Source organism: Ammospiza caudacuta, chromosome 3 (genome assembly GCF_027887145.1).
Source record: "Ammospiza caudacuta isolate bAmmCau1 chromosome 3, bAmmCau1.pri, whole genome shotgun sequence".
NCBI classification, from domain to species: domain Eukaryota; kingdom Metazoa; phylum Chordata; class Aves; order Passeriformes; family Passerellidae; genus Ammospiza; species Ammospiza caudacuta.
The window spans coordinates 7,326,095-7,340,626 of record NC_080595.1 but is presented as its reverse complement, the minus strand read 5'-3'; the positions used below and the strand labels follow the sequence as shown (position 1 = coordinate 7,340,626).

The window sequence follows — 14,532 nt, the reverse complement described above, 5'->3', positions numbered from 1 at the left end:
AGCACACATTAGTTTTCCTGAACCACTCCAGTGTCCTCAGGAGCCTCTCTGCTCCACAGGTGTCTTCACTGCACACAGTGACTCCTGTTGCAGCAGTACTGAGAGCAGCCCTGGACAGATTTTAGCATCCTTGCCTCGGGTTCTGCTTTCCCTGGAGCACAGAGATGATCCTGCACAGGTTGTTTGTGCAGGAGCCACAAAATGCACTAGGAATTCTTGCAGTCTAAACCATTGGTGAGTCAATTCAGCTGGGTTTGCTGCAGCCTTGGATTGAGAGTAAATTTTTGTGAAGCAAGCTCTGAAATCCTGGTTTTAATTCAAATAGGATTAAAAGAGGAACACTAGTTTTTCCCTCCTTTTTTTTTTTTCTTTCCAAACACCACTCAGTTTGACAGCTTTGAAGAAACTACTCATGGCTGGTCTGCTGTATCCACACTATCTGTAGAGAGTGCAGTGAGATTCCCAGCTTTTAGACATAAGAACTGTGTTCCAAGGCCTTGGCACAACACTTTCTGGTTTACTGGCTTGATTTCCTTTAAAATGTCAGCATCAAACATGCTGCTTGATAAATTTATAGATTAAAATAATTTTTATAAATTTATAGATTAAATAGTTTTTTTAAAAGACTTCCATAATGAGCAGTCTTTCTTTTTTTTTCTGTTAGGCAAGAATTCCCCCTTCCCACTTCTGGATTTGCAGATGAAAAGAATTCAGTGTCCAAACTGTGAGGATTTCAAAGAGATGGCAAGGCCTGAGTTACAATTTCCACAGCAGCAGCAGCTTGGCTCCTTTGCAGACAGGGGGCCACTAATGACAGCAGGATGATCCTGGTGAGCCCAAGCAGGGGGTCAGGTGCCAGGGATGCAAGGGGCAAGTGGCTGGGGTGACTTGGTGTCAGGATGCAAAGTGGCTTAAGCAGGAAGATGTGAAGAGCTGTGGCCATGGCAAACAGCCACAACCAAGGGCAATGAGGCTTTTCCAGCAAGGAAGCTCCTGAATCCAGGGGAGCATGGCTTTAGTAGAGTGTGACTGGAATTGGAGGGGAGCAGCAGCATCCAGCCAGTTCCAAGTGCATGACTGCTGCCTGAGGATCCACAGGCACATGGATCCTCACTGTGTGCTTTCTGCACCTCCATTTTCGGGAAGCAGGGTTGCCTAAATCTGTCCATTCCTCAGTGTGCGAATTCCTGTTGGACATATTATCACCATACTTTCAGATTTTCCCATTCTTGTCCCTCCTTATCCACTCTTTCTTTTATGTAGTATTTTATTTCTTCCCCTCATTCATCCTTTCTCATATTTCCTTTCCTGTGATTCTTTCACTCTCTCTAAATCACTTTCTTTTCTTTCTGCTTCATCTTTCTCCTTTCAGATGTATGCAACGGATATAAAGGTATTTCCTCACATCTCTTCCAGCTGGACTTGGCATGTCTGACATTGCCTCATGAGTGGGAGTGTGGCCTTAGCCGTGTGAAAAGGGAAAGTAATGTAGTCCCTGCAAGCTGAGCACCTTAGACACACAGGTGATCTATGGATCAATGGGGAACTTTCTTCCCTGAAACAGATGGCTAGTTTTATCAAGATACTTTAAGTACAGTAATTGTTAGAGTCTATTGCTGATTAGGGTTTTGTTGGTAGAAGCTGTGGTGCCTTTGAAAATCAGCTTATTTATTTTGGTGTCAAAAATTTTGGCCAAGGCAATTTGTTCAAGGTCATAGTCCTGACTCAGGGACAGAACTGGGAAAAAGAACCCAGATGTTTTCAGCTCTCCTTTCCTACTGTTTCAGTAAAGCAGATGTTTATGTTTAGATTCACTGAAGTAGATGTTTATATATTCAGGTTATGTATCAGTTACTGATAGAGCGAGTGATCAGAATTAATCTGGGAGAAGTTAAGAGCAGGTCCTGTAAAGTGTGATGATTTCTGGCATGAGATGAACTCCAGTATGGAAGAAACGATCAGTGTTACATGGGAACACCTAGGCAAACTACTCCTGCCCTCACAACATGGTGCACCTTTTCTTTTACACCCTGTCAGGGTCAGTTCCTGGGGCTGTACAGCACAGCTCAGAGAGCAGGTGCTGCATGCAGAGCTCTGGCATGAACAGAACTGAGGTTTGGGCCCCAAATTGCCAACTGCCCTGGGCAACAGCGAGCCAGGGTGATTGGGATTCCCTTGGAGCCATAGTTCCTGTGAAAATGAGAAGAGTTTCATACATCAATGTAAGAACTTGAATTTATTATTCAAATGATCGTAGTGAGAGCATTTCTCAGTGGACATGAAATTGTGTTCCCATCCCCTCAGGAAACAAGACAACTGTGTTCTGTTATTGCTGTTGTTTCTAGATCAGTTTCAAGGCAACCCAAGCAGCAGTATATTTTCATGTCCTATTATGAATCACAGCATTTTCTCATTTAGGACAGCAAGTGTTCAACAGTTTACCAGCCTGGGAACACGGTGGAGGCCAGAGGTAAGCTCTGCTACCACAAGGGACTGAAAACAAATCAAACAATTAAGCTTTCAAAGAGTTTTAAGAGCCAAATTTCTAAGTCTGCTTCGCATAATGATTTTCAGATTCCTCCCATTGGATTTGCAGAAATTGAACTTCCTTGACAACATTGTTTTCCTGTAGTCTGCCTTAGAAGTTTTCCAACAGAACTGGTCAAAATGATCAAGCATTTCAAATTAATTCTCAGGTCATCTATATCTCAGGTCATCTATATATCTATATACAGTAATTATTTCTAGTTTTGCTGTCACAAGGTAAAATATTCCTTGCTCTATTTTATAATCAAAGCAGAGAAAAGGGACTAAGCACCCAAGTTTTGCTCAATGAGAAATAAGACTCTAAATTCTAATTCTTGTACCTTTGAAAAATCTTCTCCACATGTATGATTTGTCAAGAGATGCTGAATTCTGCACTGGCAGCTGCTAAAGCTAAGAGCCATGCTGCATAGATAAAATAAATTTTAGTCACCATATCTTTAGTTATTCAGCCTGGAAAGCTGACAGATGCCAGCTTCAAATGCATGGCATTTCCTGCAGAATCACATGTCAAAGCCAAAATTAAGGTTCAGAAATGCATTTGGTTGCTCTGTGGAAATGTTGGCCACTCCTGGATTAATGGTTTTGAATAAGCAAATGGTAAGGTAAGAAAAGGAAAAAAAAAGAAAAAACTCAAAGAACTGAAGCTTGTGTTTCACGCTTCAAGTGACCTGACCAAGTGTGGCTAAATTCCCTTTTAAAATCAAATGGCCACGATGCATCTCCCATGGTGCTGCAGTATGAATGCTAAAAGGATTAAAACTGGTCAGGTCACAGAGCTTTATTTTTTGCTCTTTTAAGGGCCATGTTATATCCGAGGCCTTATATTCCTTCTTTACATAGATATGAGTGCATGTCAGGAAATTACATAATTTCCTGTGCCATGAAGTAAAATACCCTTTACTGTTCTGTTTTGGAGTCAAATACACAAAAAACCAGTCATTTTTTCAGTTCTTTTCTTCTGAATTCTTTTAAATTAAATAGTAATATCATTCAAAAATGTTAGAAATCAATGCTATGAGAATATAAATATTTAAGTGAAAAGAGCTTTGTAGTAACTTCTTGAGTAGGAGCAGTCTATCCACACACCCTCCTTTCTGAACATTGTAGCATTATTTGAGAACAAAAAAAATTATGGAGCTATTTTGGTATTTGTTACTGTGCAATTCTCAAAGGTGTAACAAACTACTCAATCTAGACAGAAGAGGATGAATAATAAATCACCACTAACAGTAACCTCAACAGATTACTGTCAGTTTAACTAACAGTAAATCTCAATAGATTTTAAAAATGAGTTAGGGATTTGAAATTTTATTAACAGATTTAAAATATTTTAAAATGTATTTCCAATAATCTACAGGCCTTTAAGACCATTCTCTGAACAGGCATCAGCACTCTGAGGACTCTGAAGAAAATTTTCCTGCAAAAAATTCAGTGCCGTGCTTACAGCCTCTTTCTGTTTCAAAAGAATGAACATCAAGCATCAGGATGAGGGAATATAGTCTGATCCAGATCATCATTTCCAAGATGGTTTTGTACCTCTTGGAACTCCCAGCTTCCAGATATGTTCTCCCTGTATGAGCCCTGCTCACCCAAAACCCAGACAAGCAGGCCTGGAGCTGTTGCTGGGCCCATTCAGGATTCTACCTCACCATCCTTTTGATTACAGCCCCAGTGTGCTGTTGACATCAGGGACAAAAGCCATGTGCAGGTAATTATTTTAGAATCTGAATACATCAATCAGTACAATCTCAGTTCCATGGGGTAAAACCCACTGACATGCAATAGCCCCAGAGTCACTTCAGCAGCAGATGTTACAGATGGAAAACAACCATGTGAGTGGTAGTTTAGCTCATTTTCCTGTTGTTGCAGGTATCTTTTTGCCAATCAGTAGATTTGTTAAGGCACTGCCCAAGCTAATTTTGAATAGCCCAGTGAGGACTAGCAGAAGCCTTTGGGCAGCTGCTCCTCCCTCTATCTGATGTACCAGATTAGAGAAGTCTAAACTGTCAATTGTCTTGTCATCTGTGTGTGTGTTATCACTTAATTTTGCCTTCTACACCATTTCATTGGGTTTTGTAATTTTCTGTGCAAGTAACAGGCATTTTTAGAGTTCTCTTGAACTCCACTAACAAATTACTGTTTTGCACAACAGCTCATAAGTTGCTTTTTAGGTCTCACTCATCTTGGCCTTTCATCTTTAGTTTTGGCCTGCAGAAAAAAATATTTTCCAGCAAAGTTAGTAATGCAAATTATTCAACTTACATTAACACATACTTCATAATCTTTCTGTCTTTACAGCTTCTCCTGGCAATAGAAATAAATTACAGCTGCTAGAATATAGTGTTATTCTTTCTCCATCTGAGTTGTGGAAAAGTGATTCATTTTCTCTCTTTCTTAGCAAAAGAGGACACTCGGTTCAGTGAAGCAAAACTTATTAGAGCTAAAATTAACTGGAGGAAATACAATCCATAATTAAGCCAGGTTACTTAGTGCCACAGATGCAGTATTAAGAGTATTCCAACTGTATTAGCATTACAGGGAAATGGGGACATCCCAGGTTTTGGAATGCCAATTGCCACACAAACTTGGCACAGAATCAGTGAAGGCTGTGGAACATTGAATCTGCACAATAAGGCAGAAGAAACTTTTAAATAAAGCTGATAAACTTCTACACTATAAATACAGTTGCAAGGGAAAAGCAGCATTTTAGCTAGGCTGATAAATGGGCTCTGATTAGAAATTAAGTGGTGCTCCTACAGAATTCAGCCATTTCTCAGTAATTAGGACATTCCTTAATGAAGTGGACTGTGGTGCAAAGCAAGCAATTCAGGGCTGTATGCTTATTTATCTGATTCAAGTGCATTAGCTAAATGTCAGTGTTTTTGCCAGCAGCCCGTGCTGCAGCCATCAGAGCTGTGACGAGTCCTGCTCCCCAGCTAACAAACAAGGAACAGGCTGGGGCAGTGGGGAGGAGACTGCTGAAGGCATAGAAAATGCTGTATTTAAACAGTTGTGTTTGCTTTTCTGTTTAAAAAAAATAAAAAAATCTTGAAGATCTCCTTTCTGCCAGAACACAGGCACTTTGCAAATGCTGCCAACACAAACCCCTGCGAGCCAGCCAGCTGACATCAGCTGACCAAGGACATGGGGGGACTTTGGACATTTTATCCATTCCTCCTCCTCAGACAGACTGCCTTTTGTCCTGCCCATCTGACCAAAACAAGCTCATGAGTGAAAGCAGAAGCTGCCTATGGAAGATGTGCTTGTGTCAGTGCAATCAGGGATGCACAGCACCAGGAGGGAAGGACCCAACAGGATGTGATCTCTCAGATATTTCCATTGGAGATGGCCAGTTCAGTCTGGCCTGTACTGGTGATGAGGAAAAAGAGTCTCATGTCCTTGCCTAGATTAAATGAACTGGACAATTTCTGTGCAGCTCAAGCAGGTAACAGTTTGGAGCACAAAAGTTGCTACTGCAAGGAGAGCAAACCCTAAGGGCTGAGGCTGAGGTTGCAGCATCTTTGGAATGAGATCTGTGCACTCAGAGCAACCACAATTCATCTCAGACATGGGACAGGAAGTTCTATTTCCCAGAGTCAGGTTAGCCAGAGCTCACAGCACAGATCCAAAGTCCCTTTTATGGCTTTGCACCCACTGGAAGGAGGAAGGGAATGCAGGAGAGGCAAGTAAGTCAGGTGATCCCTGATTGACCACAAAGCCTTTTGGCACAAAAATTAACAAGGCCAAGTCTTTGCAAAAAATCCCAGCCATCAGAAAGATCAACACAACTGCATTGAGTGGCTCTGCTGAAAACAGTAATTTGCAGTCTGGCCCTGAGAGACACCCAGACGTCTTGTGTTATCAGGCCTTACCTTCTGGAAACTTTTCCATGCCAGACACTTGCAGAGCAAGCTGAGGTCACAGGGAGCAATTCCAGGGAGTTGTACTGGCCCACAGAAGTTGCTTTTCACATCACTCAAGCAAGGGCTGTTTTAATGTGGGGCCAGCTCTAATACAAAAGGGTTATGTCCATGGCATTTGAAATCTGCAGCAGTTTAATATTCAGACCCTCAATACTGCAAATACATTTCAAACATTCTTGTGTCCCTGGATAATAGCTACATAATTAGGGCATGCCTTTCACACTTTCTCTTTGATCCCACTGGACTTATTTACCAAAAGTCATTGCACGGATATGCCCAGCAAATGTCTTACAGAAGTGCTTGTAACAAAATTAAAAGCTTAAATATAGAGATCCTCTCTCCACTAAGTACTGGGTTTTATTAGAACTGGGAGTTGCTCATACTTCACCCCTTGCAGCCTCTTTGAATCCTCTGTTTGACATTTCAAAAGTGCCATGCAGGTTCTAATACACATTACACAGAAAGAGCTATTATAAAATTCCTGACTTTTTCTTGTTTGCACGACAAAGGGGGAATGGCAAATCCTCCAACTGGACCAGATAATCACTCTCCTGTGAAAAGCCTCCAATATACATCCTCTGTTTTCTTCTTAGCTGAGCTTCAAGTGTGTTTGGTCAATAATTTTATTTTGGGTGTGAAGCCCATAAATCACCTCCCAATACACATTGGACAGTGGAGAGTCCTGGTGGATTTGGCATCAGCCACAGGAGAAATCACATTCGGATACAGGAAAGCTGGGTGCTGCTGGAGCAATCAGACATTTTCATTTCATGTTGTCATGGTCTTTTGAAGAACACTCACTGCAGAGTAGGAACACTCTCTGGGGCAAAGACTAATTGGATGGATAAATAATTATAGGATTGTGTCTTCTGACATAAGAGAAAGACCATTACAAATCCTTGGACTGCAGTTTTATCCAGGTGACCATATAAACCTAACAAATTCCCTGTTGGAACTGAGCCGGCCAACATTTTGAGTGCCCACGTGCAGAAAGCTTTGTCAGACATCTGAACATTGCTCAGGTGGTTTCCAAGCCTCTGACACAGCCCATTGTGTGACCAGCTCTTTTGCCCCAGCCTCTAGGAATACATTTGGCTGGAGAGACAGTCCTGAGGGAAGAGCTGGGTGTATGGAGCTTTCCTAGAGGGATGAGGGAAGTCACAAAGATTTCAGGAAAAAACCTTCCCTTTTATTCACAGGAGTGTTTGACATGAGCTGAACTCGAAGCTGACAAATGAAGTGGATATTTTTCACTGCTGTTTGTGTCTTGGGAATGGATGTATTTTGAAGTAATACACAAACGCATGTCTAAAATTTATCTCTGGAGAAAGATGCTACACAAAGTGCAGGATTAAAGAATGCACTGCCTTGGGCCATGCACAGGCTATTACTTTGTAGTCTGTTCCATTTTCCTCTTAAAACTCAATTTAGCTAAATAAGGTGCCCTTTTAACATCTAACAGGGGCTTTATCATGCTTAAGAAGACAAGTTTCTTAAAAGGTTGTAAAGACAAAGTGAGCAGTAACAGAAGTGTTGAGTGGGGCTCTTTCAGACGGCTTTATTGCCTTCCCCCGAGTACAAACCAGGCTGCCTCCCTCAGCTGACACTTGTTTTAATGAGGGATGAGCCACAAAGGGGTGATTTTGTACAAGTTCATTACATCCATCCTCCAGCCAGAGTATCCTCAGGGCACACCATTCAGCCTGGGCACTGGGTGAAACTGGGCCAATTTAAAATCATTTACAGAGGCAAATAAAACCCAAAAGGCCTTTGATGCTGAAGATATTTGTCTGTAGGCTCAGGTATGTGGCTGCTGGAGAGGATGAGAGTCTGCCCCAGGTGCCATGCTCCTTCATGCTTTCATCAATCACATTTTATTCCTTCAATTCAATTCTCCTGGGATTGGTGCCAAAAATAGATTCCACACCTTATGCCAGCAAATGCTGGGGAAGAAAAAGGTGTAAGTTTCCAGTTTAAATGTTACAAGGTAAACATCCAACCTTCTCACCCCAGCCTTCAGATCAGCTTCACTCTCCAGAGCCAGTGCTCTGTTGTGGCTGTTAACAGCATTCAAAATACTGATATTCTTCATCCATGCTGGGGAATAGTGCAGTGGTTTCTCATGTTCACTGAGAGGTGATTTGCCTTTACATAAACCCTCTTCTTCTAGGCATGAGTATTATGAAACCCCCAGGAATCCAGAAAGAGTGATGGGGAGTTTTTCTACCATGTCACACCCGTACATCTTCCACCTTCTGTGATTCAGGAGCATCACAAAATCCCATAAATCATTCAAGTGCTGTGACTCACTGCCCTGATTCGTACACTTGATACAAATATTCAGAGATCAAAGTGGAACCTTAGCCCCCCACCCCAAAGATTAAAATGATTTTTCAATGCTTGCCATAAAAATGGACTTCCAGCTACAGCTAAAGCTTCTCCTGATCGTTATTGGCAAGTTCTCTGCAGCAAAGATTGATGCTGCCTTGAGGAATCATATGGTGTGGCACACAAAGCAATGTATTCTGCAGTTGCGCTTCCTCCCTTCAGGGCTGAGCAGGGGACATTCATTGCTCAGGGGGCTTCTGGACAAATATTTACAGAGAATTAAAAGAGAAAAAAGAAATTTCTTCCCCGTGATGGAATCTAGGAGCCCCGTAAACCCTCCTGTATTAACTTTGCAGTGGATGAAGGTGTTAAACTGGCATGTGTCTACCAACAGGGGAGTGACCCTTTCAAGTCCTTTGCTTCGTCCCCACTTGTGAAATTTGTTGTGCCAGTGGGACGAGGCTGGCTATAAAACCCCAGCGCCGGGGACCTCCACCCAGCTCGGGCAGGCTGCCAGCACATCTCTGCCGAGAGCAGCCCCGGGGAGATCCCCCCTTCACCTCTGCCGGGCCGGGAGCCGCTTCTCTGACCGAGGAGGATGGACCTGAGGTGTGCCTGGATGCTCTGCGTGCTCTGCCTCGTCCCCACCGCCCGAGCCTTTACCCAGGAACGCTTCAAGGAGGCGGTGCTGAAGCAGCTGGGGCTGTCCGAGGTGCCTAAACTCCCTTCGAGAGACTTGGTGGATGTGGTTATCCCAGAGCACGTCAAGAACAAGTACATGTCCATGCTGAAGCGGCAGAGGGTGAAGCGCCGAGCCCTGCCCAGCCTGGCTGGCATCCTCAGGGGCATCCCGGGGCACACAGGTAAGGTTTCTGCCGCTGGGAACATCCCAAGCATCCTGCTGCCGCCAGGGGAATCTGCCAGGGCTCTCCCGGCTGGCAGCAGCATGGGCAGAGGCAAAACCCCGAGGGGAAAGGGGAATGAGGGTCGGATTTGGCTCCAGAGCTCAGCTGGGCAGAGGAGGAGCGTGCAACAGCATCCTAAAGACTAACAAATCACCCTTTGCACCTGGAGAGGGAGTCCCGCAGTCCTTCCAAAGGACAGGATGCTGCTGGAGCTTGACAGAAGACTTGGTACCCTGGGAACAGGCTGGGCAGGTGGGGGCAATAAAAAAGTGCAAGCCAAGGTTTTGGGTGAAATCTACAGCAAGTTCTCTAATGGGAATTACACCTCTTGGAGAATGTTTCACTCCTACTCGTCTCTTTTTTGTTTAGTTTTTTTTTTTTTTTTAAACAGGAAAAATTACTTGAAAATTACCTCCAGAAAAAGGGGGGAAAATAGCCATACAGATACAATAGTAGCTGTACAAGGGCACTTAGAGCTTATTGTGCTTTCAAAGGACATACACAGCACCCTGGGCAGCAAATGAAAATACTTTTTCATTCCAAGTGGTGCAGTTTCCTGCTTTCATGCCCAGCACTGGCACAGAGGTGCATGCTTTTTGGGGTCTGCTCAATTTGGAGTCATATTATGCCAGGGACTTGGTTCTTCCAGGCTGCAGAGGCTCAGACATGGGAGAATAATTAGGGCATTTGCAAGACATTGATTCAAGCATGCATTAGAAAAGGTGTGTTTAGTGGCTGTCTCTGCCACTGTGAGCATGGAAGGAGTGTGTTGTGATGATAATTGTGCATGAAACGTGCCAGCTTTTCCCAGCAGGGTGGCAGTGACAGGCCATCCTTTTTGTCCCCAACTGCACAGGTATGACAGGGGAAGTCCTCTACTCTGACACAACCACACGCCAGAGGCTGGTGTTCGACATGGAAGGCAGAATACCCAAAAACAGCGAAGTGACCATGGCTGAACTGAAACTCTTCAAGAAGCCTGTGGACAGGGCAAAGCTGCCTGCCAGGCAGTCCCACAGGCCCGTCTCCAACGCCAGAGTCAGCGTGTACTGGGTGCAGCAGCAGCACGATGGCACCAACAGCACCTCCCTGATAGATTCCAGGTGAGAAAGGGGCCTCTGCTGGAGTTACAGAGTTTGGGTCCTCTGGGGTGCTGTGGGCATCGTGTGGGTGTTCCTCAGCTCAGTCTGATGGGGTTAGCATCTGTACAACTGTGTTATATGGCCTCTGAACCCACAATGAGCTTTTAAGAGCAGGTATCATGCTGAGATGGCAATATATGATGATTCTATGAAATGATATCATGTACTATTGCATCTTCCTCTCTGAAATCCCCCACTTGGTTCAATTCTGTGTCACTTATTCAACTGGGTTACTGGCTGCTGGTCTTCTTTCCCCTGGCCATTTTATTAGCTGGTTTAAACAAGTAAATGATGCAAAAATAATCTGATTCTGTAGTGGTGAGCTCTGTGGAAGTTTTGCATCAAGGCAGAACTAGACTGAACTGGAAACTTATGGCCCTGGTGCAGCTCAGACAGGAGCAGGTGGGAGCCTGGTGTTCACCAAGCATTGTCGCCAATATTGAGGCTGCGCATGACCCTGCACCACCATAGTTTTTTGTATGAGCATGTAGAGAGGGTTTTTTCTGACCCTTCAGTGTCTGTTAGATCTGCATTTGTCTTTTTGAGGTGGCAATTAACTGCTGTGGGTGCTTGCCCAGAGCAAAAATGATCATGTACTCAAGGCATGTGCCAATCCACAGGATGTAAACTATCTTGCGCTGCGAGCCCGGGATTTATCTGATGGGCTTTTCTAACGCCAAGCCCTTGTCGTGCAGGCTGGTTCCTATCCGTGAGTCGGGCTGGAAGAGCTTTGATGTGACCCAGGCCGTGCATTACTGGCTGCGGAGCGAGGGGCGGGGGCCGATGCTGCTGGAGGTGCGGATCGAGGGGGAGAGGCCGGGCAGCCACGCCTCGGAAATGGCCAGAGCCGTGCGCTTCACCTCGCAGCACCCCGGGGACAAAGCCCTGGGCAAGCCCTACCTGGAGCTCTACACCCTCGACTTGGACGACTACGGGTATGTAGGAAACCTAAATCTGCATGCACTGCCTGTGAAAAAACGCCAATCGTTTCTTTTAAAAAGTTTAATAGTAGTAAAATGGTTATAAAAAATAGTAATATAATTAGAGTAATAACAATTTGGACAAATTGAATTAGGACAATGTAAGACAATAAATACAAAGAGTTATGGACAGTCCGGGTGCCTCTTTCTGGGCAAAATAAGCCTGAAAAAGGACCCACGTTAACAGAGGATTAACCCTTAAAAGCAACAGCCTGTTGCATATTCATATACTTCATCCATGATGCATAAATTCCATTCAAACACAAGATTCTGTCTGGTTATCATCAACTTCTTCCTCTGAATCCTAACAGCACCTTTGAGGTGGAAAGAAGTTGGTTTCTTCTGATAATAGAGCAATAAATTCTCTTTCTCTGTAAGGTTTAGGTGTCCTGTGGCTGCTATCTCACTGCGAGTCCTTCCTTTAAAAAAAAATATCCTACATAGCACAGTTTCTATTTTAACATTTTGTTATAACCTAAAACTACATTTAACACACTACTTCAGAGAATTAATACAGCATTACTTTCTAACACAACACATATAATATTCATTTTAATATTTGCGAAAAGCCAATCATAAAATGCATGCATTTTTCACACTGCCTCTGGTGTAATTTTGTCCTTGAATTATTGGGGCGGGGGAGAGGGCAAACCCCAAATTACTGGGGGGGGAGAGGGTAGGAAGGTCTTACCATCAGCAGTGTCCACCAGCTGTGAATGGAGAAGTTAGAAAGCTGCTGCTGAATCTCACCTCTCCTCATCCTATATCTGCTGTCTGACTACCCAAGCAAGCCCTGAGCAGGTTGCATGTCTCAGGCCCACCTATGCTATCAGCAGCAAGGATGATTTCTCCCATTCTTCAGTTTCCAGTTGCAGCACCCATTCCTGTTTCTCTCTTGATACTCAGGATCCCTGGGGACTGCAGGGATGAGGCAGAGCCCACCTGTGCTATCAGCAGCAAGGATGATTTCTCCCATTCCCCAGTTCCCAGTTGCAGCACCCATTCCTGTTTCTTTTTTGGCATCCAGGAGCTCCGGGGACTGCAGGGAGGAGGCGTTGCTGGGGAAATCCACCTGCTGCCGGCAGCAGCACTACATCAGCCTGCGGGACGTGCCCTGGGTGCTGGAGCCGGCGGGGTTCCAGGCGTTCCGCTGCTCCGGGCCCTGCCTGCAGCCGCCGCGCCACTCCGGGCAGCGCTCCTGCGCCGCGGCCGCCAGCTCGGCGCTGCCCATCATCTACCTCGTCAGGAGGGGCAACCACACCGAGGTTGAGGCGGCCGAGCTGCCCAACATGATCGTGGAGAGGTGCAGCTGTGTCGCAGACGGTGTAGCGCTGGTGTGACGGGTGATGGGGTGGCCAAGGGTGTCATCCATTCCCCATCCATTCCTCTTGCAGCCCCGCCAAGAGCCACCCCAGCCCCGAGCCAGAGATGAAGGTCCTGGGGGGTTCTGCCTGCACTGGGGCCCTGGTGCCAGTGTAGATGAGCTCAGAGGAGCATGCATTTCTCATATGTGAGGGGTACCTTAGGAGCCTTGTGCTTCTCGGGGCCTCCTTGGTGCCAGCTAAACTTCACTGAATTTATTTCAGCCCCCACCCTGGAGTAATGCAAACAGCTCCAGGCAAAAGAACAAGATTCCATTCCTTCACCATCACCAGGTGAAGAACAAATTCGTGGGCTCATTCTTAGGCTGCTGGGTTTGGTCCTTGTCTGCCCAAGCTGTGTTTTTAGTGAGCAGAAGCACTTACATGTATATAAACTGTACACACACATGCACACATGGACAGAGTGTATGAATAAATGTGTGTATTGTCTACATACTGAATAGCTACATATTGATTACTTACATATATATATATGTACACAAAATATTGCCTAGAGCTCAAAGGAGCATATTTATGTGCATATGTATTACATGTACATATACATATCAACATGTACATAAAATATTATCTTAAACTCAAAGGCTTATATTTTTTGGTCCCTGCACCACGGGCTTCACATAGTTTTAGGCAGAATTTAGAGTCCTGGAATCAACAGGAACATTAGGACTTGCTTGTGTGAGTAACAGTTTGTTTTTCTGATTCTGTATTACAGTTATTTCAATTTAGGGATATTTTTCAAGTTGTGTGTGCTTTCAAAATCAAGGAAGCAATAAAATACAAGTATTAAAGTCACCATGTGTGTGCTTATATTTATTCTTAGATCTAAAATGGAGGGGGAAAGGACTATCATGTTTCTGTGAGTATGCAGTGCCCAGCTCCTACAAACATGCACACAGGAACAGCTCTTCTCAGCTACCTGTGTGATTTTATCTGCTCCCCAGGGGCTGGGCTGAATCGGCAAGGCAGAGCAGGGCCTACACTGCCAGTGTTTCACCCTGAGCTGCTGCGGGGTGTAAGGCAACACTTTCCTAAAGAGAAAACCCAGAATCTTTTCTGCCAGCAGGAGGTGATGCTCTCCTCGTGAACCTGCAGGGCTCAGCTGCAGCTGCAGCGCAGGAAGGGATGAGCTGCTCCCATCCCCTTCCTGCCCATCAGGAGCATTTTAACCCTGACCCTTCCTGTTGGACGTACCCTGGAGAAACGCTGTGATCATGTGGTTTAATCCCTTTATGGACTGCTCTGAGCTGCTGGCCACGGTGTCACCTGTGCTCATTATTCCCACCTTTGTGTCAGACTCCTCTCCTCGGTTCATAACCCATTGAGGT

General features: G+C 44.8%; 1 protein-coding gene across 1 annotated transcript; it reads left to right on the top strand.

Moving 5' to 3' along the window:
- Positions 1-9,396: 9,396 nt before the first annotated feature.
- On the top strand, positions 9,397-13,165 carry LOC131556213 (left-right determination factor 2-like). The gene is made up of 4 exons (XM_058802675.1): positions 9,397-9,661; positions 10,560-10,806; positions 11,541-11,780; positions 12,853-13,165. Exons 1-4 carry the CDS (start codon positions 9,397-9,399, stop codon positions 13,163-13,165), a joined length of 1,065 nt encoding a protein of 354 aa, XP_058658658.1.
- Positions 13,166-14,532: the final 1,367 nt, after the last annotated feature.

Excerpts from the sequence above, each read along its gene's own strand:
- LOC131556213 (XM_058802675.1), top strand. The coding sequence starts at position 9,397 with ATGGACCTGAGGTGTGCCTGGATGCTCTGCGTGCTCTGCCTCGTCCCC. Across the intron at positions 10,807-11,540 it reads ACCTCCCTGATAGATTCCAG|GCTGGTTCCTATCCGTGAGT; the intron begins GTGAGAAAGGGG and ends CTTGTCGTGCAG. Across the intron at positions 11,781-12,852 it reads CTCGACTTGGACGACTACGG|GAGCTCCGGGGACTGCAGGG; the intron begins GTATGTAGGAAA and ends TTTGGCATCCAG.